This window comes from Pan paniscus, chromosome X (assembly GCF_029289425.2).
Source record: "Pan paniscus chromosome X, NHGRI_mPanPan1-v2.0_pri, whole genome shotgun sequence".
In the NCBI taxonomy this organism is placed as follows: Eukaryota; Metazoa; Chordata; class Mammalia; order Primates; family Hominidae; genus Pan; species Pan paniscus.
Window position 1 is genome coordinate 83823106 of NC_073272.2, and position 26916 is coordinate 83850021.

A 26916-nucleotide genomic window follows, 5' to 3' on the forward strand; every position below is an offset into this window, starting at 1 on the left:
TCAGTGTAACAATAAGAAGTCTCAGATTTGACCCACATGTGTATATGTGTACGTCTGCATGTGTGTATATGTGTGTGCATGTGTGTGTGTGTGAGAGAGAGAGTGTGTGTGTGTATTTAATAAAAAGCTACATTCCAACTCACTGGTAAAAGATGAGTTATTCAACAAATGGTGTAGGGACAATTAGTTAACCATTTGGAAAAATAAAATTGGATGTATTCATACATCTTAAAGCAAAATTAATTCTAGGTGAAATAAATATCAAGTTGTACAAATTAAACTATAAGGATACTAGAGGCAAATATGGGGGTATATTTACATAATTGTAGTATAAGGAAAGACTGTAATCATGACCCAAGGTCAGAAACCATAAAGGAAAGTATGGGTAGATTTGAAAACTTAAAAATTACAAAAGAAAATCTGGCATCAGAAAACATCATAAGCAAAATTAAAAGGCAAACAATAAACTGGAAAATATATTGTAAGTATTCTAAACAGAGTTCAATGAAAACAAAAGCAAAATGAGAAAAGGCATGACCCTCTTTGTTTCTTAATCACAGATACAAAAAGCCTATATATTGCACGATTCAATTTATAGAAAATGCCCAGAAAAGACAAATTTATATCGTCATAAAGCAGATCAGTGGCTTCCTGAAGTTGAGAGTGGGAAGAGGGAGTGACTGCAAATGGGCTCAAGGGACTTATTGGAGAGATGAAACTGATATAAATTCAGATTTCAGTGATGGTGATGGTTGTACAACTGCATAAAATTTACTAAAAATCATTGAATTCTATATTTAAAATGAATGATTTTATTTTGAGACAGGGTGTCACTCTGTCACCCAGGTTGGAGTACAGTGACACAATTACTTGAGCTCACTGCAGCCTCAAACTCCAGGGCTCAAGTGATCCTCTCACCTTAGACTCCTGAGTAGATGGGACTGTAGCTAACTAAAACAGCAACAACAACAACAAATCAACAACAACAAAACAAACAAGCAAACAAAAAACACTTTTTGTAGAGATGAGGTCTCATTATGTTGCCCTGGCTGATTTCGAACTCCTGAGTTCAAGCAATCATTCCGCAACAGTCTCCCAAAGTGCTGAGATTAGAGGCATTAGTCACCTCACCTGGCCTTACAATGGATGAATTTTATGACGTGTAAATTAAATCTCAATAAAAGTGCTAATAAAAATATGTCAGAAGAGAATCCTATCTATGCTTGAGGACAAATGAAACATACTCCTCATGGACAGATAGTATCATTACATAATATTATTTTAATTATTTTTTAGAGAAACATTAAGAGATATCATAAAGATAATCCAGACTAATTCTCTTTAGCAGATGAGGAAACTAAAGCCCAATTAAATACTTTGCATGAAAGTCTCATGAGAAGTCGCATGAAAAGCTAGGAGTTGCATCCAGATTTCCTGAGTACTAGCCTGGTATTTGTCGCATTATGCCATACTCTTTCATTACAGTGTGTTTATACTGCTCTGACCTAAATTGACTAGAATTCCAATAAAATAAAAATCATTTACTTAATTATAATGCATGAATTGTAATAATCAACATTTATAAATGTAGGAGATTATTATTGTTGTTGATGAATTTTCCTTGTGATGATGATGCAGGAGACTGTTTAGGTGGAGGCATTAAAAATAAATCTATTGTTTCAAATACTTGGCCAAATGTTTTGAAGACTCTAGACTTGAAATGCAGTAAGCTGAAAATCAAGTACAAAATGCATCAAATTTACAAAGGCTATTATTAGAAGATTCAGCATATAAAGTACCTTGAGAGCTTCCTTCAGACAAACAGATGGATACTTCATCATTTCTGTCATTATCCTCTCCTACTTCAGGCCCAGCTTCCTCTCCTGGTGTGAGTGCAGATAAAGAACCAGACTCAGGCTGCTCAGAGAAATCAGCAGGGCCTCCTCTTGGAGGTGGAACTTCAATCCCCATTAAACGATATTTCCTTCTTCGATTCCCAATCCAAGTCTTTATAAGAGAAATATAGGAGGAATTTTTGTAAACATAGAAAACTTAGCTGTTCTAGCCAGTAAAATAATGAATGAATGCTGCATAAAATATGATTTAAAGGAATAAATGGGTACATAGAAAGGTAAAAACTTTTATGTCAATACGCTAAAATAAAAATAATTATGTTTAATATTTTTATAATTTATTTTATTTATAACTGACAAATAATAATTGTACCTGGTTATGGGGTACAGTTTGACAGTGTGAGGTTTCAATACATGTGCAGATTTTATAATGATCGAATCATGATGGTTAGCATGTCAATCACCTCAAAATGTTAATAGTTATGGCTTTAACTTTAAAATATTTATTAGCAGAAAGAAGGTATTTATATAAATATTCAGACTTTTTAGCAACATGTAGTCTACTGAGGATGACTTTTTTCTGTTTTTGTTTTGTTTCTCGAGAAAACGATTCACCAAATCTTTTAAAAGAAAAATAAACTGGTTCTTTTTCAAACAGAACCATCATATAGCTATAACTCTAATTCATATCCTATTTCCAATCTTGCTCTTCCTATGCAAAAATGTGCCCTCTGTTAATTTTGTTTGGCTCCATATTATTACCTTGGCATTTCAAGCACTGTAAACTTTCATTTTACTGAATTTACAACCAATTTTCAAGACATTTTGTAATGAAATAATTTTAGAGTAATGGGAAGTTTCAAAGATAAGTCTTGTTTATTCTTCACTCTGTCTTCTCCAACTTCCATCTTACATAATTATAGCAAAATATCAAAAACAGGAAATTGATACTGTACAATATGTGTGTATAGTTCTATGTCCCTTTATCACACCATTCCTCTTCCTCTCCTTCCCACTATCCCTAATCTGTTTTCTGTCTCCATAACTGTGCTTTTTCAAGAATATTATATAAATGGAATCATGCAGCATGTGACCTTTTGAAATCAACTTTTTCAATTCAGCATCATTCCCTGGAGATTCATTCAAGTTGTGTGTATCGAGCCCATTTGTTTTTATTGCTAAGCAGTATTCCATGATATATATTTACCCATGTTCGTTTAACCATTTACCTGCTGAAGGACACTTGCATTGTTTCAAATGTTTTGCTTATTACATATAAAGCCATTGTGAAGAGTAATTTACAGGTTTTGTGTAGACATAGTTTTTATTTTTCTAGGATAAATGCACAAGGATGCAAATTATGGATCATATGGTTATATGTTAAGTTTTATAAGAAACTGTCAAATTGTTTTCCAGAGGAACTGGGCCATTTTACATTCTTATCAGCAATGCATGAGAGATCCAGTTTCTTAGCATTCTTGCTAGCATTTAGTATTGTCAGTATTTTCTAAAAACTTTTAGCTGTTCTCATAGGTGTGTGTAGTAACAGCTCAACAAGTTCTTAATGTTGACCATCTTTCCATGTGCTTATTTATCATCCCTATATTTGCCATCCTTTTCAATGAAATGTCTCTTCATTTTCTAATTGAAGTTCTTGTTTCATTTTCATGTTGAGTTTTGAGAAGTTCTTTATATATTCTAAATATGAATTCTATGTAATATATGTGGTTTGCAAATATTTTCTCCAAGTCTGTAGCTTGAATTTTTATCCTGTTAGTCTTTTGCAGCACAAACTTAACACTGCTCAAAAAAAAGGATATTAATTTAAAATAATAAAAAATGGGTTCACTGAAAAGATTGGTAAACTTGACAAACATCCAATTGTTAAACACAGTTTAACATGGCCCTGGTGGCTAGTGAGCACCTGTAGTTGCATATATTCGGGAGGCTGAGGTGGGAGGATTTCTTGAACCCAGGAGTTCAAGGCTGCAGTGAGCTATGATCACATTACATTAAACATTGTTTAACATAATTTTTATCAAATTCCAGCAAGATTTTTGTAGATACATATGAGATAATTCTAAAATTCACATGGAAAGAAAATGAGTGAGTATGGCTAAAACAGTATCGAATAAAAAAGAATAAGGTGGAAGGAATGTATCTACCTAATTTCAAGACTTTTTATATACTTACTGTAATCAAGAGTGTGTGGTATTGGCAGAGGGCTAGCCACAGATCACTGAAACAGAATAGAGAACCCAGAAATGGTCTTACACAAGTATGACCAGCTTAGCTGACTTTTGACAAAGGTGCAAAAAGAATTTAATAGAGGAAGTGTAGTTTTTTCAAGAAACAATGCTGGAGCAATTGGATATTCATAGGAAAACAAAAATGGACCTTGTCCTAAATCTCACACCTTATACAAAAATTAACTCAAAATGCATCATAGATTTAAATATAAAAAATAAAACTTTAAAACTTTTAGAAAAAGGCATAGAGGAGAATCTTTGGGGCTTCAGGATTAGTGAAGAATTCTTAGAAATGGTAATAAAAAGCACAATCCATAGAAGAAAAGTAACTTCTGGGTTTTGATTGGAATTGCATTGAATCTATAGATCAATTGGAAAGAACTGAAATCTTGATATAATTGAGTTGTTCTATCCATCTCCATGGAATATCTCTCCATTTATTTAGATCTTTGATTTCTTTATCAGAGTTTTGTAGTTTTCTTCATGCAGACCTTGTGCCTATTTCACTAAATTTATACCTAAGTGTTTAATTTTGGGGAAGCTAAAGTAAATGTTTTTTTTTCTGTTTCATTGATTTTTGCTCATACCTTAGTTATTTCCTTCCTTCTATTTGCTTTGTGTTTATTTTGTCGTCTTTTTCTAGTTTCTATTTTTTTCACTATCTTCTTTTTTTAGAGACAGGATCTCACTCTGTCACAGTAATGTGATCATAGTTCACTGTAGCCTTGAACTCCTGGGCTCAAGCAATTCTCCCACCTCAGCCTCCTGAGTAGCTAGAACTAAAAGTGCTCACCAGCCACCATGTCCAGCTTTTGTCTAGTGTCTTAAGGTGGGAGTTTAGATTATTTATTTGAGAGTTTCCTGTTTTCTAATGTATACATTAGGATAAATTTTGCTCTCAGCACTACTTATCTGCATCCCACAAATTTGGTATTTTGTTCCTTTTGTACTGTTCAATGTACTTTTACCTTCAATATTATTTCTCTAATGCTCTTCCTTTATGTAGCTCTGCATTTCTGACCTATGTGATTTCCCTTGTATCTGAAGGACTTTTCAACATTTCTTGAAAGGCAGTTCTACTGGCAACAAATTCCTTCAATTTTTGTCTGAAAAAGTCTATTTCTCCTTCACATTTGAAGGATAATTTCACTAAGTACAGAATTCTGGGTTGGTATTGTTTATTTTTTCCTCTCAACACTTTAAATATTTCATTCTACTGCCTTCTTGCTTGCATAGTTTCTGAGGAAAAGTCAGATTTAATTCTTATTTTTGCTCCTCTGTAATTAAGGTATTTGTTTTCCCCCTCTGGCTTCTTTCAAGTCTTTTTCTTTATCATTGATTTTTACAGTTTGAGTATGATATGCCTAGGTGTAGTTTTTTTTATTGTTTGTTTTGCATTTATCCTGCTTGGTGTATGCCAAGCATTGTGGATCTGTGGTTTGATATGTTACATTAATTTAGGGAAAATTCTCAGTTATTATGGTTTTGAATATTTCTTCTGTTCTATTTTCCCTTTTTTTCTCTTTCTGGTGGTATTCCCATTAGACATATGTTACACCTGTTATATTTATCCCACAGTTGTTGTATATTATGTTCCATTTTTAATCAATATTTTTGTTTTATGCTCTCCAGTTTTGGAAGTTTCTATTGATATATCATCAAGTTCAGAAATTCTTTCCACAGCCATGTCCAGTCTGCTAATGAGACCATCAAAAGCATTCTTCATTTCAGTTACTGTTTTTGGTCTCTAGCATTTGTTTTTTATCCTTTCTTAGAATGTTCATGCCTCTGCTTACATTACCATTCTGTTCTTGTATGTTGTCTACTTTTTCCATTAGTGCCCTTAGCATGTTAATCATAGTTCTTTCCAATTCCTGGTCTGACAATTCTAACATCCCTGTCATGTATGAATGTAGTTCTGATGCTTGCTCTGTCTCTTCAAATTCTTTCTTTGTTTTGTTGTTTTGCTTTTGTTTGTTTGTTTTTTGCCTTTTGGTATGCCTTGTGATTTTTATTAAAAGTTGAACGTGATGTACTGGGTTAAAAGAACTAAAAGAACTAGGCATTTGGCGATGTAGTGTTCAGGTTAGGAGGAAGTTAAAGCATCCTATAGTCCTATGATGAGATCTCAGTCTTTTAGTGAATCTTTGCCGTGGCCTGTGAACTTTTCAAGTGCTTATCAGTTTTTCCTCTACCTTAGGTGGGACAAGATGGCTAAAGGGGGCTGTATTTGGTTATTATTGTTGTTTATTTTTGCCCTAGGATAGTTAGGTCATGATAAAATCCCAATAGGTTAGGCTCTGGTAAAATATTTGCTCTTAAAAGCAGGCTTTCTTAACAGAACGTTCTAATGTTTCTTAAAAATTGTTACTTTTCCATTCTTCCTGTCAAGAGCATGAGGGAGTTTTTCTCCAATATTCACAGTGAGAATCTGATACAGCCTCTGGGAGTAAAACTCACAAAAGTGTCACCCCCTCCATGATTGTACACCCTGGAATTCCTAACTTTCAGACTTGTCTACACTGAGCCTCCAGCAATTCATCAGTTACAATTTAGGTTTTCCTGCCTTGGTAATGGTTCCCATGGAGGTTTCTGCTCATGGAATTCTGCTCCAGTAAGTTGTGATTCTCTGTATCTGCCTATTTGTCTCACCAATTTTGGGATCAGTGGTTTGCTCTGTACCTTCACTTATCTGTCATATCTAAGAAGAATTGTGATTTTCAGTTTGTTCAACGTTTTATTTGTTAAGATGAACTGACAACTTCTAGGCTCCTCACATGCCAGACCAGAAACTAGAAGTCCAATTTCATTTTATTCCCTTATGACTTATTTAAAAATTATATATATGTGTGTGTGTGTGTGTGTGTGTGTGTGTGTGTATGGTTAGGGTTAGGCATTAAGGGGGTTAGGAGCTAGGGTTAGGGTTGTTACGTATATGTATAAATGTGTGTGTGAGTGTATATATATATATATATATATATATATATATATATATATATATATAAACAACCCTAACCCCTAACCCCCTTAACCCTTGACCCTAACCCTAACCCTGTGTGTGTGTGTGTGTGTGTGTACACACACCATAGAATACTACTCAGTCATAAAAAAAGAATAAAATCATGTCTTTTGTAGTAACATAAATGGAACTACAGGCCATTATTCTAAGTGAAATAACTCAAACAGAAAGTCAAATAACACATGATATCACTTGTAAGTGGGTGCTAAACTGTGGGTATCCATGGCAATAGAGAGTGGAATAATAGACAATGAAAACTCTAAAAGATGGGAGGGTAGAAGAGGGGTGAGGGTTGAAAAATCACCTGTTGGGTACAATGTTCACTATTCGAGTGACAGGTACACTCAAAGCCCAGACTTCACCACCACACAACATATGTGTGTAACAAAACTGCACTTATACCCCAAAACCTATAAAAACTGAAAAAAGACTCCCTCTTTGACCCACGGATTATTTAGAAATGTCTTGCATAACCTCTAAGTGTATGGAAATTTTTCTGATATCTTTCTGTTATTGATTTCTACTTTGATGCAATAGTGGTCAGGAACATATTCTGTATGATTTAGATTTTTAAAATTTATTGAGGTTTGTCTTGTGGTCCAGGATTTACTCTATCTTTTTGTGTATTCCATGAGCACTTGAAAAGTGTGTATTTTATTTTTGTTGGGTTGTGCATTCTACTAGTCAATTAGACCCTATGGATTGAGGGTGTTTTGGGGTTCTATATTACTAATATTCTTCTATGTAATAACTGTAGCAGCTGTTGAGAGAAGGCTGATGAAATCTCCAAATATAATTTTGGATTTGCTTATTCGTCTTTTGAGAATTTTTAGTTGTTGCTTCACATATTTTGTAGTTCTGTGATATCTGATGTATACACATTCAGAATTGCAATGTCTCCTTGATATAATTTACCCTGTTATTATTATACAGTGTCCCACTTTGTCCCCTGTAATTTCCTTTGCTCTGAAGTTTACTTTATCCCATATTATTATATCAACTCCTGCTTTATTTTGATTCATGTTTGCATTCTATATGTTTTCTATCTTTTTCCTTTCAAACTACACATATCATGATATTTTAATTTATTGTAGACAACATCAAGTTAGGTCATTTTTAAAAATCCAATTTGCAAATTTCTGTATTTTAGTTTGTGAATTTAGACCATTTAAATTTAATGCAATTATTTCTATGTTAAAGCTTCAATATGTCATTTCATTTTCTGCCTTCATTTCTTTTGGTGTATTTTGTTGTATTTTTCCCCTGCATTCCTGTGGGGTATTTTTAAATATTTAGAATTCCATTTATATTTATGTATACAACTTTTCTGTATCCCTTTGTATGACTTTTTAGTGATTGATCCAGGCTATCTATCTATCTATCTATCTATCTATCTATCTATCTTATGACAGTCACAAGAGGGTAAATTCCAGGTTGTCCACTGGACTTCCATTGACATCCAGTGGGGAAAGAGACTTCTTTTACTCCTGGGTGGAGTTGGGAGCCCAGGAGCTCCAGTAGGCATCTTCTGATACCACCCCAATGAGGAGGAGGAAGGGCTCATCATCACCTCTAAGTGCAGGAGGGGATAAAAGTCTTCTAGTGACATTGCAAGGGAATGGTGGAGGAAGGATTTTTATTCCAGCTCTCCACTCTTTCTTATCTGACACCATCCCATCAGTGAGTGTTTTTTGTTTGTTTGTTTGTTTGTTTTGTTTTGTTTTGTTTTGCGGGGGTGGGGGCATCTAGCTGTTCCACAGCCTGGCGAGGCGGAAGTCTTGGTCCTCCATTTGGCCTTTTCTTGTAGGGGTGGGTGTGGCTGCAGTTTTTCCCCGTGGTATTTGGCTGGAGTAAAGAGGTCATTATCTAAACATTTTCTGTCATGTTAGACTGCCCTTTTCCTGGCTCTTGGCTGAGAGAAGCCAGGCTTTTCTTTTTCTTTCCTTTTTCCATTTGTTTGCACCTATTGGTGTTTCTTGATTGTTGGCTTTTCCAGTATCTATTCTGGGGTATATGAAGCAAAAGAAAACCCAGGAAACTCACCATTGTGTGAGTGTCATTCATGGGGTCCCATGGTCCCTAGCAGATGTGACTTCTTTCCACCCTTCAGAGTCTTCTTATGTTTGCTATTTATATAATGTCCAGGGATTTTAGTTCTACTTAATGAGAAGAATAGGGAAAATTATGTCCACTCCATTTTCTCAGAAGCAACAGTCTGAAACCAGTTTTATTCCCACGTTTCTTACGCAATTTTCAGAAAGACCACTTTATATGACTAGAATTTGTAACCTTTCTAGTTTTGCCATGTCAAGAAGGATTCTTAAAACCTAAAGTAGTGTAGAAAACCACTAAATAACAGTTTAGACTTTCAGCTGTAAATTTGATTATGATGCCTTTTATACCAACTAGAATTTCTTCTATACAATAGGGCTACATAAATACAAAGCCACCTTAGATACTCTTTGTGTAAATAAAAAACATGAATGAAGTTAATTTTATACTTGGTAAGATTTCAAAAAATATGCAGGGCAAAACAGAAGAACTATTTAGTTAGTCCAAAAAGACGAATTCTTCTTTATATTTGATGGGGGGAATTTTCCCTTCAAGTTTATGAAATGTAGTTCCTTGGATGTGTTTAGCATTGACACTAAATGTGAAGTTTGAAACACATGAATTACTTTGTACACACCAAAGAGAAAATTGCCTAGTATGAAATAAAAATCTGTACGGATACTAATTTTCTTAGCTTTGATAACTTCTTTCATAGGAGAAAATACTAGTTTAAAAAGGAGAATTCCATTTATTTTTTCTTTTTAACACTTTTTTATTTTTAATTTTTGTAGGTATATATTAGGTGTATATATTTACGAGGTACATGAGACATTTTGGTACAGGCATGCAAAGCAAAATAATCACATCATGGAACACTGGGTATTCATCCCCTCAAGCATTTATCCTTTGTGTTACAAACAGTCCAATTATACTTTTAGTGATTTTGTAATGTACAATTAAATTATTATTGACTCTAGCACCCAATTTCTCATTACATCCATCATAACGTTGAAAATGGATTGCTATAATTCAGAAAAGATAAAGAATGGCAATTTCTTACTAAAGCTTCTTAAAATTGTCATGTAATCTCTCTATTTTCTACTCATGAACACAACAAATTGTAAATGCAGAAGCTTTTCTTTTACAATAATCTTAGCCACCAATATTTGTGAAAATGATGGTATGAGCAGAAGGAGGAAAAGACCAGTCTCCCTAGGATGATTTTTGCTTCATTTGGGTCATAAAAGCTGGGGAAGAGTGAAGAAAAAACAAGCAGAAACCAAGTTTCTATTTATCTTCCACTTCTTTTGCACCCTTTTTGAGAGAAATGAGTGATTATAAAATGTACAATGATAAAGGTAAAACAATATGTTATGTGAATATTGGAAGTATGTGATATTTTATTGTAAACTAAAGCTAAAATATTTCCTCTTTGGATATTCCTCAAAACTAGAAGGCACTAGAAAAATGATTCAATGTATAAATACAATGCTAATGGGTTTAGTACATTTTTACAGAATCATGGATAACTGAGTTAATCCTGGAGTCTGCTCTGGCCTGAATATTTATCTCCCCTACTCCAAATTAACGTGTTAAAATCCTAACCCCCAAGGTACTAGTGTTAAAAGGTGGGGCCTTTTGGAGGTAAATAGGTAATGAGAATGGGTCTCTCATAAATGGAGTTAGTGCTTTTATAAAGGAGATCCCAGGGAGACTCCTTGCCCCTTCTGCCATGTGAGGTTACAGCAAAAAGATAGCTGTCTAGGAAGTGGGCTTTCCATACTTCTGACCTTCCAGCACCTTGGTCTTTGATTCCTCAGCCTCCAGAACAATTAAGAATAAATTTCTGTTGTTTATAAGACAACCAATCTATAATATTGTATTATAGCAGGCTGTGATAGTTAATTTTATGTGTCAATATAACTGAGCTAAATGTTTCCTAGATAGCTGGAAAAACATTATTTCTAGGTGTGTCCCTGAGATTGTTACTGGCAGAGATTAGAATTTGAGTATATAGACTGTTAAGAAGATCACTTTTACTAATGTGAGTGGGTATCATACAATCTGTTGAGCGTCTGAAGTTTCCATGCTCTTTTTGCATGAAAATATCAGGGATACAAAACATACCACTCTGAAAGGTTCCCAGTTGGTTTTGTAAGTGTTTTCATAATGCTCTTCCTTAAACTGAATCAATATCTATGGTTTTATTTCATTGAGGTATTGTTTCCAGTTCTTTGCTTCAGATCTTCTTCACCCTGAACTCTCCCTTCTACATTCCAGCTATCAATTACGTGAATGGTATTTTTTTCACTGTTTCAGATTAGAAACCCCTACTTTAAAATATTTAGGTTTTTCAACCATTTTATATGATCAATGGACAAGTTATTCTATCACTCTAAGCCTCAGATTATTTATGTGCAAAATTTGGAAAATAATTTCCAAATTCTTTACTTTCCTGAATAATAAATTTCCCACCAGAATGGTCACAAATCTAAAAATAGTAATGAATCTTTTCAACCAGAACACCTATGTATTAACAACACAAACATAATGGCTATTAAAAATGAGTACTCTAAAGCCCTGTACATTTCTAAGTATCTTTCTATTAAACAATATGAAGCTATATTCCAAACTTTTATTTTAAATGTAGTTATTTAAATGTAGTATTTGCTAGTTCATGTATGCTATACATAGAGGGTACACTTTTCTGTTAGATATTCATTCATTCATTCCACATATATTACTGAAAATTTACTATGTACCAAACACTGTTTCTGGTGCTTGGGATGGTGAATATAATAGGTGAATATAATAGGTATAGTCTTTTCCTCAGGGAACTTAAATGTATAAATATAGATGATAAACAACAGAAATGCATATGTACAGGTGATAAGCAAATAGAAAAACAAATATAAATTATAAAATTTGACCAAGTGTTATGGATAAAAAGAACACGCTAGAATATTTAGCTGCAATCACATAGTGTTGTAAAGTTTTTTCCAAATTTACCTGATCTTAAGAATAATTTGGGGAAGGGAAACATAAAGATTCTCTGGGCCTTTCTTGCAAATTCTGTTTCGGTAGGTCTAGAATAGGGTGATCTATATTTTTAAGAAGTATCCAAGTTATTTCTTATGGTAAGGCATACACTAGTAAGGTGGAACTGGGAATAATGTTAGATTGGGAATAAAGAGACTTGGCCTCTACCTATTAACCGGCTATGGGATCATGGGACAACTAATCTGGCTCATATATATATATATATATATATATATATATACACACACACACACACATATATATATACACACATATATATATACACACACACACGTATATATATATACACATACATACGCACACACACACACACACATATATAGGCATTGAACTCAACCCCAAGGTGCCCCCCCAGCTCTAAATCAATGTGTGTAATAGATAATAGGGAGTTTGCCATATACTGTATAAACACTGTTCCATTTCAAGGCATTTCAAATCTAGCCATGCTCCTTTGAAAATAAATATAATCTAAAATATAAAAACATAAAGTTGTTTTCTATGAACTTTATTTAAGTCCTGCAAAATGTATCTCAATCATAAAATATGTTGTTTCTATCAATATTTGACCATGCAAGGGTACACTTTAATGTATGTCCACTATAACCGTAACACAGATGGAAAGGACAGGCATTAAACTGAATTGTAGCAAGATGGAGCAGTGGGGAACTAATTGTCCTCGAGGACTTAACAGTGCTTCCAACTTATTGTCCGCATGTAATATCTCAAAATATTTCTCCAACGTATTATCCTCATTTAGGAATAATTGATCACACTAAATTTCAAGTTCCTTGAGAGAGTTGCATTTTTCCAACGGCACTTATAAAAGTTCTGGCACATACATAAAAAATGATGAGTTCAGGTCCTTTGTAGGGACATGGATGAAGCTGGAAACCATCATTCTCAGCAAACTATCGCAGGGACAAAAAACCAAACACCGCATGTTCTCACTCATAGGTGGGAATTGAACAATGAGAAGACTTGGACACAGGAAGGGGAATATCACACACCAGGGCCTGTCGTGGGGTGGGAGGAGGGGGGAGGGATAGCTTTAGGAGATATACCTAATGTAAATGACGAGTTAATGAGTGCAGCACATCAACATGGCACATGTATACATATGTAACAAACCTGCACGTTGTGCACAGGTACCCTAGAACTTAAAGTATAATAAAAATAATAATAATAAAGGAATGTAGCAGGACAAAAAAAAAAGAAAAGTTCTGGCACCTAATAGGTGTCCAGTTTACCTTTGCTAAATGAGTAAGTCGGTAAATAGGCACTAACCTGGAAAAGGCATTTCAAGATGAAGAAAAACATGCACATAATTAACAATCATTGACAAGGTCAAAGAAAAAATATACCAAGTTTGCTTCCTATACTTCTTAGAAGTACAAGACATTAAAAAAAATCGGAAACTTTCAAATTATACCGTAAGTAATGGTTAACTAGACATCCTAAGGTGAAGTTCATTTTGGTGATTAGTATTTAGAATGTATATTAGACTTAAAAACATATAAATAGTTTTTCCTGAAATCTCAAGAATATATTTATGTTGCAAACATATTCTCCCTTAGAGTAATTTACCATATGTTACAGAAGAGCTCCTCTTAAAACATACCACCTCCAAATTTTCTCTCTGCCATGAGCATTCTAGTATGTTGGAAAATCATGAGAAACAAAAGGATAGTAAACAGTTCCTTATTCTTTCATCTAATATGAGTCTGAACAAATATTACGCAAGAAGAAAATGGTAAAATTCTTCCTCCTTTTTCACAGATTACGATCTTTGTGTAGGAATAAGAAACTCTGTATATAGTAATGCCAAAGGGGGAACTGATGTTAATAGTTTTGGCCATTTTTCACAGTAAGTGTGCCTAAAATCTCTTGATATCAGAGAGAACACTAGCCAGGAATCCTGTGGATATCTTTTTTTTTGAGATGGAGTCTTGCTCTGTCGCCCAGGCTGGAGTGCAGTGGCGCGATCTCGCCTCACTGCAAGCTCCGCCTCCCAGGTTCACGCCATTCTCCTGCCTCAGCTTCCCGAGTAGCTGGGACTATAGGCGCCTGCCACCACGCCTGGCTAATTTTTTGTATTTTTAGTAGAGACGGGGTTTCACCATGTTAGCTAGGATGGTCTCGATCTCCTGACCTGTGATCCGCCCACCTCGGCCTCCCAAAGTGCTGGGATTACAGGCGTGAGCCACCGCGCCCGGCACTCCTGTGGATATCTTATCTTTATTTTGGGAGTGTATGTTTTTAAAGAGATTCTGTCCGTGTCTCCTCTCTTGCAGTATGGCTGTCTCAAGGAGGCTTTATGGCTGTCCATAGAACCTCAAAACTGTTGTCATGGCACAAGGTACTTATTAGTACCAGAGGCATGATGAAGTTTTTTAAAAAATGAAAAACTCAGTAGAGAAATTGGAGAATAAATTAAGGGATAGCTTGCTGAAAGTAGAGCAAAAGGAAAAACAGATTGGAAGTGGAAATCTTAGAGTCCAGGTGCATAAAATAACCAATTCAGTTGGAGCAGATCAGAAAAATGCCAGGAGCTATTTCTCTAAGATGATGGAATTATTATATTACCAATGAGTATGAATGTGTTGAAAGGAGACTTAGGCAACTGGGAAAGGGTTTAAAGATAAATTCCTAGTAAGTATCTAGAAAATAACTCAAGCAAACATATGAATATCAAAAGCATAAATTAAGTAAATTATGAACTACAGGGAAATAAAACAATGCTAAGTTATGCAGAAAAGGAAAAAATGATATTTCACTACATAATTCAAATGTGTAAAGCATTTACATAGTCATAATAATGAATACCAAGCTGACCAAAGTTATAGGAGGATAAGGAGAGAGGAATTATGCATGTAAGTGAACAGATCAATGAGGAAATCTTGAAAGAGATTTTTTTTTTAAGCTTTGCATTTCACAGTGAAAAATCAATAGACTATGCCCAACATTGAACAAATCAGGAAGTTGCAATGTAAACATATAGGAGAGACTGCTGTCTATTCCCCATATTTGTCCTCACCTTCCAGAATAATAGAAGATTTAGCTGGGCACACGGTTGCTCACAGTAAAATTACATTTGCAGCTTCTCTTGTAGTTTGGTATGACCATGTGACTAATCTTTAGCCAATGGGATATAAGTGAACAGATCTCATGGCAGTTTCCAGAAATCCTTGTTAAAAGACAGCTGGAGAACAGCCTTTGCCCCTTATTCTTCTCCCTCTCTGTCATGCTGCCTTGAGTATGTATGCTATCATTTTGGGCCTTGATAAAAAGGGCCACATCACAGGGACAGAGGAATGGAAACTGGAAGGCATCAGGGTTTTTGTGGATATTGTAGAGCCAAACTGCCATGCTAGCTGTAAATTGCATATACATGGACTTATACATGGAATTGAAATATCTTGTCTAAGCCATTGTTACTTTTGGGTCTTTTTAATACTTACAGCTAAACCTAATTCTAATTAATACAACACATCATTCATAGATGAAAGTAAATACTGAAGGAAATATCTAAAAGTGGAAAGTGGTTCAACTCGGGCTATTGCAAAATGGTAGGAAGGAAGGAGTGAGGAATGTTGGTTTTGTAGCAAATTCTACAGAACTTGACTTCCTAAGCTATATACGTATATAACTTTGATTTAAAAAAAATAAAAATGACAATGACAACAAGAACACATGCTCTACATTTCCCTATTTTTGGCTGTTGCTTAAGCTCCTCATACTATGATTCTACTCCAATTCCTCTTCAGTCATTTTTTTTTCTTGTGTCATCCCTCTTGCTAGACTCTGAGCTCCTTAAAATAGAAATAATGTCTAATGCACTTGTCTCTCCTTGTTAGTATACTTTAACACATAGCAGCATGCTCAACAAACACAGTATTGAATTTGATTTTCCATCTGGATTCTAACAAGAAAAAGCAAGACTCTGAACAGGGCAGTACTTATTTTGAGAATAGTATTTATTTTCAGAAATCTCTACTCTAAAAAATCTCTCTATATTACTCTTTTCTTCATATATATATGAGATAAGAGCTGGAGTCTCATTAGGTTGTCCTGGCTGCACTTGAACTCTTGGACTCAAGTGATCCTTCCACCTCAGCCTTCTGAGTGGCTAGGACTACAGGTATGTACTACCAAGCCTGGCTCTTTGTCACTTCTTTAATATACTTCCCTCTTGATCTACTGAGATGATCCTCCAGTGTGTGTACTGGTGTCAACCTACACTTGCTCGCAAGCGTCAACTGTTAGCATCTCTTCCCAACTCTGTGTTGAGTGAGACATGGAATCAGCTGTGGTAGGAATCTTTACACCACGGAAATCAGCAAATACTATTAATTAAGGCTTTTTTTTCCTTCAAGAATTGATTGCTAAGTACTTACCAGCACTACCACTTTCAAAATTTTATCTTTTAAATGGAACATAAACTACTGTTCCAATGATTGATCAGTATAATTTTTAAAATTTTATTTTATTTTATTTTATTTTATTTTAAGTTCTGGGATACATGTGCAGGACCTGCAGGTTTGTTACAAAGGTAAATGTGTGCCGTGGAAGGGGTTTGCTGAACTTATCAACCCATGAACTAGATATTAAGCCTTGTATACATTAGCTTTTTTCCTGTTGCTCTCCCTTCCCCCACCCCCCAAAAGGCCCCAGTGTGTGTTGTTCCCCTCCTTGTGTCCATGTGTTCTCATTGTTCAGCTCCTACTTATAAGTGAGAACATGTGGGGTTTGGTTTTCTGTTCCTATGTTAGTTTGCTGAGGATAATGGCTTCCAACTTCATCCATGGCCCTGCAAAGGACATGATCTCATTCCTTTTTATAGCTGCATAGTATTCCATGTTGTATATGTATCACATTTTCTTTATCCAGTCTATCACTGATGGACATGTGGGTTGCTTCCATGTCCTTGCTATTGTGAATACTGCTGCAATGAACATACGTGTGCATGTATCTTTATAATAGGATGATTTATAATCCTTTGGGTACATGCCCAGTAATGGGATTGCTGGGTCAAATGGTATTTCCGGTTTTAAGTCTTTGAGGAATCACCACACTGTTTTTCACAATGGTTGGATTAAAGACTTAAATGTAAAACCCAAAACTATAAAAACCTTAGAAGAAAATCAAGGCAATACCGTTCAGGACATAGGCATGGGCAAAAGATTTTATGACAAAAACATCAAAAGTAATTGCAACAAAAGCAAAAATTGACAAATGGGATCTAATTAAACAAAAGAGTTTCTGCACAGCAAAAGAAACTATAATCAGAGTGAATAGAAAACTTACAGAAAGAGAAATTTTTTACAATATACCCATCTGACTAAGGTCTAATATACACAGTCTACGAGGAACTTAAACAATTTTACAAGTAAAAAACAAACAACCCCATTAAAAAGTGGGCAAAGGACATGAACAGAGAGTTCTCAAAAGAAGAAATTTATGCAGCCAACAAACATGAGAAAAAGCTCAACATCACTAATCTTTAGAGAAATGCAAATTAAAACCACAATGAAATACCATCTCACGCCAATCAGAATGGCAATTATTAAAAAGCCAAGAAACAACAGATGCTGGCAAGGCTGTGGAGAAATAGGAACACTTTTACACTGTAGGTGGGAATGTAAAATAAATTTTTATCTATCATTCATTATATGAGATATATTTCAATTCACCTCATGTAATTTTTAAACAATGTTATTGAGATATATTTAAAACACCACACAATTCATTTATTTAATATGTACAATTAAAATGTTTTCAACATATTCACAGTGCTGTGCACCAGTCACCACTAACCAATCTAGAACATTTTCATCATGCCAAAAATAAATCCCATGCATATTAACAGTCAGGTCCCATCCCTCCCCTCCCTCAGCTCTTGGCACCACTAACCTATTTTCTGTCTCTAGAGTGTGCCTAATGTGGACACTTCATATAAATGAAATAATATAATATGTGGTCTTTTGCAATGGGTTTCTTTCATTTAGCATAATGTTTTTAAGGTTCATCCGTTTTATAGCACATATGAATATTTCATTCCTTTATATGGCTCTATAATAGTCCATTATATGCATATATCCAGATGTTGTCTATTCATTCACTTGGTGGATGTTTGGGTTGTTTCCATTTGGATATTATGGAAAACTCTGTTATGAATATCAGTGTGCAACTTTTTGAGTTGGATATACATTTTTTATTCTTTTGAGTGGATTGAAATCCATTCCAGCAGTGGAATTTTTGGTCATATGATAACTCTGTGTTAAACTTTTTGAGGACTGTTGTCAAAGTTGCTAAAATATTTTACATTCTTACCAGCAACGTATAAGGGCTACAATTTCTCCATATCCTGGCCAAAACTCATTATTATCTACCTTTTATGTTAATATTGTTACAGTGGATAAATGGCAACTTGTGGTTTTTATTTTCATTTCCATAATGACTAATGATGTTGAACATAATTTCAGGTAAATATTGGCAATATGTATATCTTTTTAAAACAAATATCTATTCAGTTCCTTTGCCTATTTTTAAAATTGGGTTACTTGCAATTTTATTATTGACTTGTAAGTGTTCTTTACATGCTTTGATACAAATTCCTTATCAGATATATGATTTCAAAATATCTCCTATCCTGTGGGTTATCTTTTCACTTTATTGCTAGCATTGCTTGGAGCACCTCATGTAAGATTTTAAAGCTTTCATTTATGCCATTCAGCAAATATAGCATGAAAATTATAGAAAATGTCTTACCCGAACTATTTCACAGTCAACATTTAATTCAGTTGCAACAGCTTCAATTTTCTCTCTACAAACAGAGCCCAGGCTGGTCATGCCATTGTCCCAATACTTCTTAAGGGTAGCTAAGTCTCGGTCACTGAACTGAGTGCGGTCCTGTAGCTGAAAAACACATTTTTAAATTGTTTTGAATTTTAAAGTTTAGAATAATCAAAGGAAATAATATTATAAAGAGAAGCATCAGGGTGAGATGTGCTACGATACTAGCAAAATTTATTTCACAATTCTTATTCAGTCCTCCCGTTCTGAAAATAAGCATTTTTATTTTTTAAATTTTCATAACAATACAGTGTGCTAGGAGGAAATGCATAGAATTTCTGAACTGATAGCAATTAAGCAATGTTGATTTAAAATAGTTTTAAAATAATACATGTTCATTGTATAAAATACAGGTAAAAAATAAGATAATTTAAATCACTTACATATTAGAAATAATGCTTGTTAACATTTTAATGTATACTCTTTTAAACTTTTTTCTATAGTACAGATATTTACATTCACATACTAAACACAGAAAAAGCAAAGACAGGCATATATTAGTGTGCTGCCTTTTGATAAGTTAATCTAGATTTGCCATACAAATCTAGATATTAGTTTCCTATTGATATTATAATGAATTAAAAAGGTAAATAAGAGAAAAGTAAGGAGATCACATAGCCCTAAAATCATATTTATGGCCTCGTCAAGTTTCATAATAAGCCTACCCTTTTTGTTCTTAGGTTTTCTTTATCCAATAAACTATCGGATTTACATGTTGTTTTATTTCAATGAATCCTCAGTATCCCGAGGAAGTAAGTTAGAAACATGATAGAATAATGACCTCTACTTTGCTGATAAGGCATCAGGAAAAGCTAGGTCAAAGGACTCATTCAACAGGGCACAGAGAGTCCATGGCAGAGCTATAAATAGAAATATCTGAGTTTTTCTAGTTGTTTTTTTTCCAGTGATGCCTCAAATTATTTTCAGAGGTGGTGGAAAAATCTAAACACAGGCTTTAATTAAAATATATATATCCTGCAAAGCCCTGTGTGTGTGCTTCTGATGAAATAGGGAGAGAAAAAAATGAGAGAGACAGAGAGAGAGAGAGAGACTGTGAGAGTGAATCTGGGACAACTGTTGCAGTCCCTGGCTTGAGGTATGGGGTTCTGTTGCGTTCTTCTGCCTAAGATGATATGATCAAGTCCCACACAGAGACTAGTCCTCAAATACTCCTTAGACATACAATGTTTTCAACATTTCCTTTCTAACTGAAATTTAAAATGAAACCTCCTAAGTTAGATTCAGGAAACAGTGGAAAATAATATACACAACATATAAAACATGACTTAATAAAAAGGGTTATCATAGCTAAAACTGATGTAATACTAAACAACAGTTGCAAACGTGTTTCTTTTAAAGTTACAAGCTTTTCAATAGTAAACTCAGCCACCGAAAGGAAAATAAATATATGAATTCTTGGTTTACCACCAAGAAAGTGAAGTTAGATTGAATATTTAAAGCATGCTTCTTCATAAGATATATCATATTTTGTGTGTGTGTGCAAATAAATTTCATTATCACCTAAATCTTTTCTCTCCTACTTAAAAAATCCCTGATGAGTAACAGTTATTGTAAGTACTAATACTAAATTACGTTTCCAATAAATGAATCAAAACACGACATCTAAGTTTTTTTAAATTAAGAAGACTAATCCTCTAGTTATTTACAACGGAAAAATCACATTAGGTGTTCAGCCAACATTGATTGCACAATAGTTGCAGAGCTAAAATTCTTAGAATAAAACAGAGAGCAAGATAAATTATAGTAAGATTCTATGTAGATTCAAATAATTCATCATCACAGCCAGCATAAATATTCCCATTATTTTCCTTTACATCATATTCTCCAGTGCAAGCTAACATACATAACTATCATAATGGAAGTGATAATGAATACAACGCTGATCACACTCAGCTAATTAATTTGTAATTCATTTAGAGGACATCCAAACATGATTCATTCTTTAAACTGACCTAAATAAAACCTGATTTGATTTGCTGGAAGTGTGCTGGGGTCTTAGCACTAGCAATGCTAAAGGCAACCTATTATGACAATGCCTGTTAAGAAGCATATAGGGGAAGAGCAGTTATTTTTAAAGTTCCTAAGAGCATATTTTTACTAAGAAAATAAATAAGGTAATACAAGTCAATTCGCAGTAAAACTGTGAATACACATTTAGAGAAGGAAAAAAAAAGTGAACATTTGAAAGAAAAGATGAATTTTTCCCCAGGGAAGCTTGAAGTCAGTTTTGTTTTTCTATTGGACTCTCAAGCCACTTTCACTTTACAAGGCATCATGAAACCTAAACCTGTGGCTGAGGTGAAGGAGGCAGGCAATTATCTTGTTGATTTTGTGAAAAGAGTAGTATTCCAATAACCCAGGCAATCTAGGTGAAAGCTGAGACTTTAGCCAGGTAACCAGATAACCGTACTTAACAAGTGACTTCACTTGGCTTATATTGCAATGTATAATAATAGAAATCTTCTGTTATTTTATCAGCCTCAAGGACACTTCTAAGAGTTTGGTTCTTTGCCTTTCTTTTTTAAATAACATTAAATGACAACACCGATATAGGGATGCAGAGTTTCCTGTTTTAAGTATGTATCTTGGTTAAATGAGGAGCTGAGTTATATATTTGTACTTAAATGAAACTCCTTTGAAACGACTATTAAAAATCTCTAATTCAACACTGCCCTTTTGAGTGCAGTGTTGAATTAGTGCCAAACAATTGGCATGATACTACAAATCTAAACTTTTCCACTTAATAGTGTGTGTTAGAGATTTTTCTAAATAATCAAAAACAGATATGCCTCAGTCTTTTTTTAGTGACAAGAACACAATGTGACATCAACCTTCCTAACAAAATTTTCAATGTACAATTCAGTATTGTTATTTATAGGCACAACGTCGTACAGCACATCTCTAGAAGTTATTCACCTTTTTTTTTTTTTTTTTTTTTTTTTTTTGAGATGGAGTCTCGCTCTGTCGCCCAGGCTGGAGTGCAGTGGTACAATCTTGGCTCACTGCAACCTCTGCCTGCCGGATTCAAGCTGATTCTCCTGCCTTAGCCTCCCGAGTAGCCAGGACTACAGGTGCCCGCCTCCACGCCCAGCTAATTTTTTGTATTTTTAGTAAGGATGGGGTTTCACCGGTTATTCACCTTTTATAACTGAAATTTTATACCCGTGGAACAGCAAACTCCCCATTTCCCTCTCCCACTAGCTCCTAGAAACCACTTTTCTGCTCTCTGGTTCTATGAGTTTGACTATTTTTGATTCCTCATATAAGTGGGATCAAGGAGTATCACTGTTTCCGTGCCTAGCTTACTTCACTTAACAAAATGACTTCCGGGTTCATCCATGTTGTCCTGTATGGCAGGATTTCCTTCCTTTTTAAGATTAAATAAAATTCCATTGTACATATAGGAAATATTTTCTCTGTTTTTTTATCCCTCTATGGACATTTAGGTTGTTCCATATTTTGGCTATTGTGAATAATGCTGCAGTAAACATTGGAGGGCAGATATCTTCTTGATATCCTGATTTCTTTTTTTTTTTCAATACCAGATGTGAGATTGGTGGATAATATGGTAATTCTATTTTTAATTTTTTGTGTACCTCAGTGTTTTTAACTGCTAAATTGTGCTCCATCATCTGGGCACTCCACACTTTAGTTACAGTTATCTATTGATGGACATTATATTTGATGTGAAATTCCTAGCAGTGTGTTTTGATCACCTCCTCTGCTTCCCACTGGTGAGGAAGGGATTTTTGACCTAAAGTCATAGGGATGGCCAAAACCATGACACCCAACACTAGATAGATGAGATCAACAGTAGTGTATTAGTCACATATACTCACAGGCTGAGGACATTTTATGCCATGCAGAGCCACATGGGGCTACACTTAGGAATAGAGTAAACAAGCAGGGTCTGTGGGAGGCAAGCTTTGTAGTAACAAGAAGGTGGTGTAACTCCTGGTTCCCAAAGGAGGATGTGATTGGCTTGTTTGAATCATTCTGTGGACTAGCAGGGAACTGAGGGACTCAGAAATAAATAGGCATTGTGTTTGGTGCCCATGATATAAAGAGCTATATTAATAGCATATTTTATCTGCTGGAACACAATGGGGAGGCCCATTTGAGGGTCTCCCAGTTTTCCCTGGATGCCAATATGTGCAGAATATGAGGCCTTAATTTTAGGCCTTAGACCACAAAGTGTCATTAGTGAGCCAAAGAGTACGTGTATTTAAATTAATAAACTAGGTATTGATGGAATGTATCTCAAAATAATAAGAGCTATTTATGACAAACCCACAGTCAATATCATAGTGAATGGGCAAAAGCTGGAAGCATTCCCTTTGAAAACTGGCACAAGACAAGGATGCCCTCTCTCACCACTCCAATTCAACATAGTATTGGAAGTTCTGGCCAGGGCAATCAGGCAAGAGAAAGAAATAAAGGAATTCAAATAGGAAGAGAGGAAGTCAAATTGTCTCTTTTTGCTGATGACATGATTGTATATTTAGAAAACCCCATTGTCTCAGCCCAAAATCTCCTTAAGCTGATAAGCAACTTCAGCAAAGTCTCAGGATACAAAATCAATGTGCAAAAATCTCAAGCATTCCTATACACCAATAATAGACAAACAGAGATCCAAATCATGAGTGAACTCCGATTCACAATTGCTACAAAGAGAATAAAATCCATAGGAATACAACTTACAAGGGATGAGAAGGACCTGTTCAAGGAGAACTACAAACCACTGCTCAAGGAAACAAGAGAGGACACAAACAAATGAAAAACATTCCATGCTCATGGGTAGGAAGAATCAATATCGTGAAAATGGCCATAGTGCCCAAAGTAATTTATAGACTCAATGCTATTCCCACCAAGCTACCATTGACTTTCTTCACAGAATTAGAAAAAACTACTTTAAATTGCATATGGAAGCAAAAAAGAGCGCATATAGCCAAGACAATCCTAAGCAAAAAGAACAAAACTGGAGGCATCATGCTACCTGACTTTAAACTATACTACAAAGCTACAGTAAGCAAAACAGCATGGTACTGGTACCAAAACAGACAAATAGACCAATGGAACAGAACAGGGGCCTCAGAAATAACACCACACATCTACAACCATCTGATCTTTGACAAACCTGACAAAAACAAGCAATGGGGAGCAACCCCATTAAACAAGCAACACCCTATTTAATAAATGGTGTTGGGAAAACTTGCTAGCCATATGCAGAAAACTGAAACTGGATCCCTTCCTTACACCTTATACAGAAATTAACTCAAGATGGATTAAAGACTTAAATGTAAGACCTAAAACCATAAAAACTCCAGAAGAAAACCTAGGCAATACCATTCAGGACATAGGCATGGGCAAAGACTTCATGACTAAAACACCAAAAGCAATGGAAACAAAAGCCAAAATTGACAAATGGGATCTAATTAAACTAAAGAGCTTCTGCACAGCAAAAGAAACTATCCTCAGAGTGAACAGGCAACCTACAGAATGGGAGAACATTTTTGCAATCTGCCCAGCTGACAAAGGGCTAATATCCAGAATCTACAAAGAACTTCAACAAATTTACAAGAAAAAATCAAACAACTCCAACAAAAAGTGGGTAAAGGATATAAATAAACACTTCTCAAAGAAAGACATTTATGAGGCCAACAAACATATTTAAAAAAAGCTCATCATCACTGGTCATTAGAGAAATGCAAATCAAAACCACAGTAAGATACCATCTCACACCAGTTAGAATGGCAATCATTAAAAATTCAGGAAACAGCAGATGCTGGAGAGGATGTGAAGAAATAGGAACGCTTTTACACTGGTGGTGGGAGTGTAAATTAGTTCAACCATTGTGGAAGACAGTGTGGCAATTACTCAAGGATCTAGAACCAGAAATACCATTTGACCCAGCAATCCCATTACTGGGTATATACCCAAAGAATTTTAAATCATTCTACTGTAAAGACACATGCACACTTATGTTTACTGCAGCACTGTTCACAGTAGCAAAGACTTGCAACCAACCCAAATGTCCATCAAGGATAGACTGGATTAAGAAAATGTGGCACATATATACCATGGAATACTAGGCAGCCATAAAAAAGGATGAGTTCATGTCCTTTGCAGGAGCATGGATGAAGCTGGAAACCATCATTCTCTGCAAACTAACGCAGGAACAGAAAACCAAACACCGCATGTTCTCACTCATAAATGGGAGTTGAACAATGAGAACACATGGACACAGGGAAGGGAACATCACACACTGAGGCCTGTTGGGGTGTGGGGGTAGGGGAGGGATAGCATTAGGAAAAATACCTAATGTAGATGACGGGTTGATGGGTGCAGCAAACCACCATGGCATGTGTATACCTATGTAACAAATCTGCACGTTCTGCACATGTATCCCAGAACTTAAAGTATAATTTAAACATTAAATAAATATTGTTAAGCTGCCTTTGAATGAAGGCAGAAATGCATGATGGTCCCTTTTTTCCTCTATCTTTTTAAATATTGGGTTTTATTCTACTGTGTAATTTTTGCCAATTTAGTGAAAACGTAGCTTCTTATTTTGTTTTCTTGAAGCATAAGGAGGATTAATCATTTTATATGCTTATTGAACATATGCATTTATTTTTATGTTAAATGCTCATTTAAAGAATCATGGTTTTCTTTCCTCTTTATTTTTAAAATTTCTATACTCCTAGTTACCAGAACTGTACTAAACATGTGTTAAAGTGTTGTCTTTTTTACACAATGATATTTTAATCACATTGCATACATTTTTATTATTAGCAAACTTTTACAACTTTAAATTGTGTATGTGACTTTTACAAAATTTTATGCTCCATATATTGTTTCATTCAATTTATTTATTAACACAGTTTCTATCTCCAGTAAAAATGGCTTGTTAACTATATGAGGTGCAATATCAGGTTCTCAAAAGTAAGCCTCTTATGTGACTTTTTATGGGAAAAAATTAATTTGACTGATGTATTTTTCAAATTGTGGTAAAATATACATAACATTTGCCATTATAAATGCTTTTCAACGTAACATTTGCCATTATAAACCCTTTTCAATGTACAGTTCAGTAGTGTTAAGTATAGTTACACTGTTGTGCCACCCATCTCTAGAACTTTTTCATATCCACTAAACCAGCAGTCCCCAACATTTTTGGCACCAGGGACCAGTTTCATGGAAGACAATTTTTTCCACGGATGAGGGTGGGGTTGCCGGGGAGGAGGGTTTCAGGATGAAACTGTTTTACCTCACATCAGCAGGCATTAATTAGATTCTCATAAGGAGTGCACAACCTGGACCCCTTGCATGCACAGTTCACAATAGGGTTCCTGCTCCTATGATAATCGAGTGCCGCCACTGATCTGTCAGGAGGCAGAGCTCAGGCATTAATGCTCATTTGCCTGCTGCTCACCTCCTGCTGTGTGGACTCATACCAGTCCATGGCTCATGGAGTGGGAACCCTTGCAATAAACTACCCATTTCCCCTCCCCAAACCCCACGCAATGACCATTCTATTAAACCTTCCTTAGCTTAACTACTCTAGATGGCTCATATAAATAAAATAATGAAATATTTGTGTTTATGTAACTGGCTAATTTCACTTAGCATAATGTCCTCAAAGTTCATCTATGTCACAGCATGTGTCAGAATTTCCTTCCTTTGTAAGAATGAATAATATTTCATTGTATGCATGTACCAAATTTTTGTTCATACATTCATTCATTGATGGATATTTAGATTGTTTCCATGTTTTGGCTGTTGTGAATAATGGTATGCATATAGGCAT

General features: G+C 35.0%; 1 protein-coding gene across 8 annotated transcripts in view; it reads right to left on the reverse strand.

The window, feature by feature from the left end:
* HDX (highly divergent homeobox) overlaps positions 1-26916 on the reverse strand; it is a 183248-nt gene that overhangs the window by 24548 nt on the left and 131784 nt on the right. For all 8 annotated transcript variants that reach the window (XR_008622702.2, XM_008978145.3, XM_063601718.1 and 5 more), the window contains 2 exons: positions 19002-19148; positions 1800-2007 (listed from right to left, as the gene is read on the reverse strand). Coding sequence is in view for 7 of the 8 variants with exons in the window: in XM_008978145.3 (XP_008976393.2) it covers positions 1800-2007; positions 19002-19148 (355 nt within the window). In the remaining variant the exon portion in view is untranslated. The remainder of the gene's footprint in view (positions 1-1799; positions 2008-19001; positions 19149-26916) is intronic.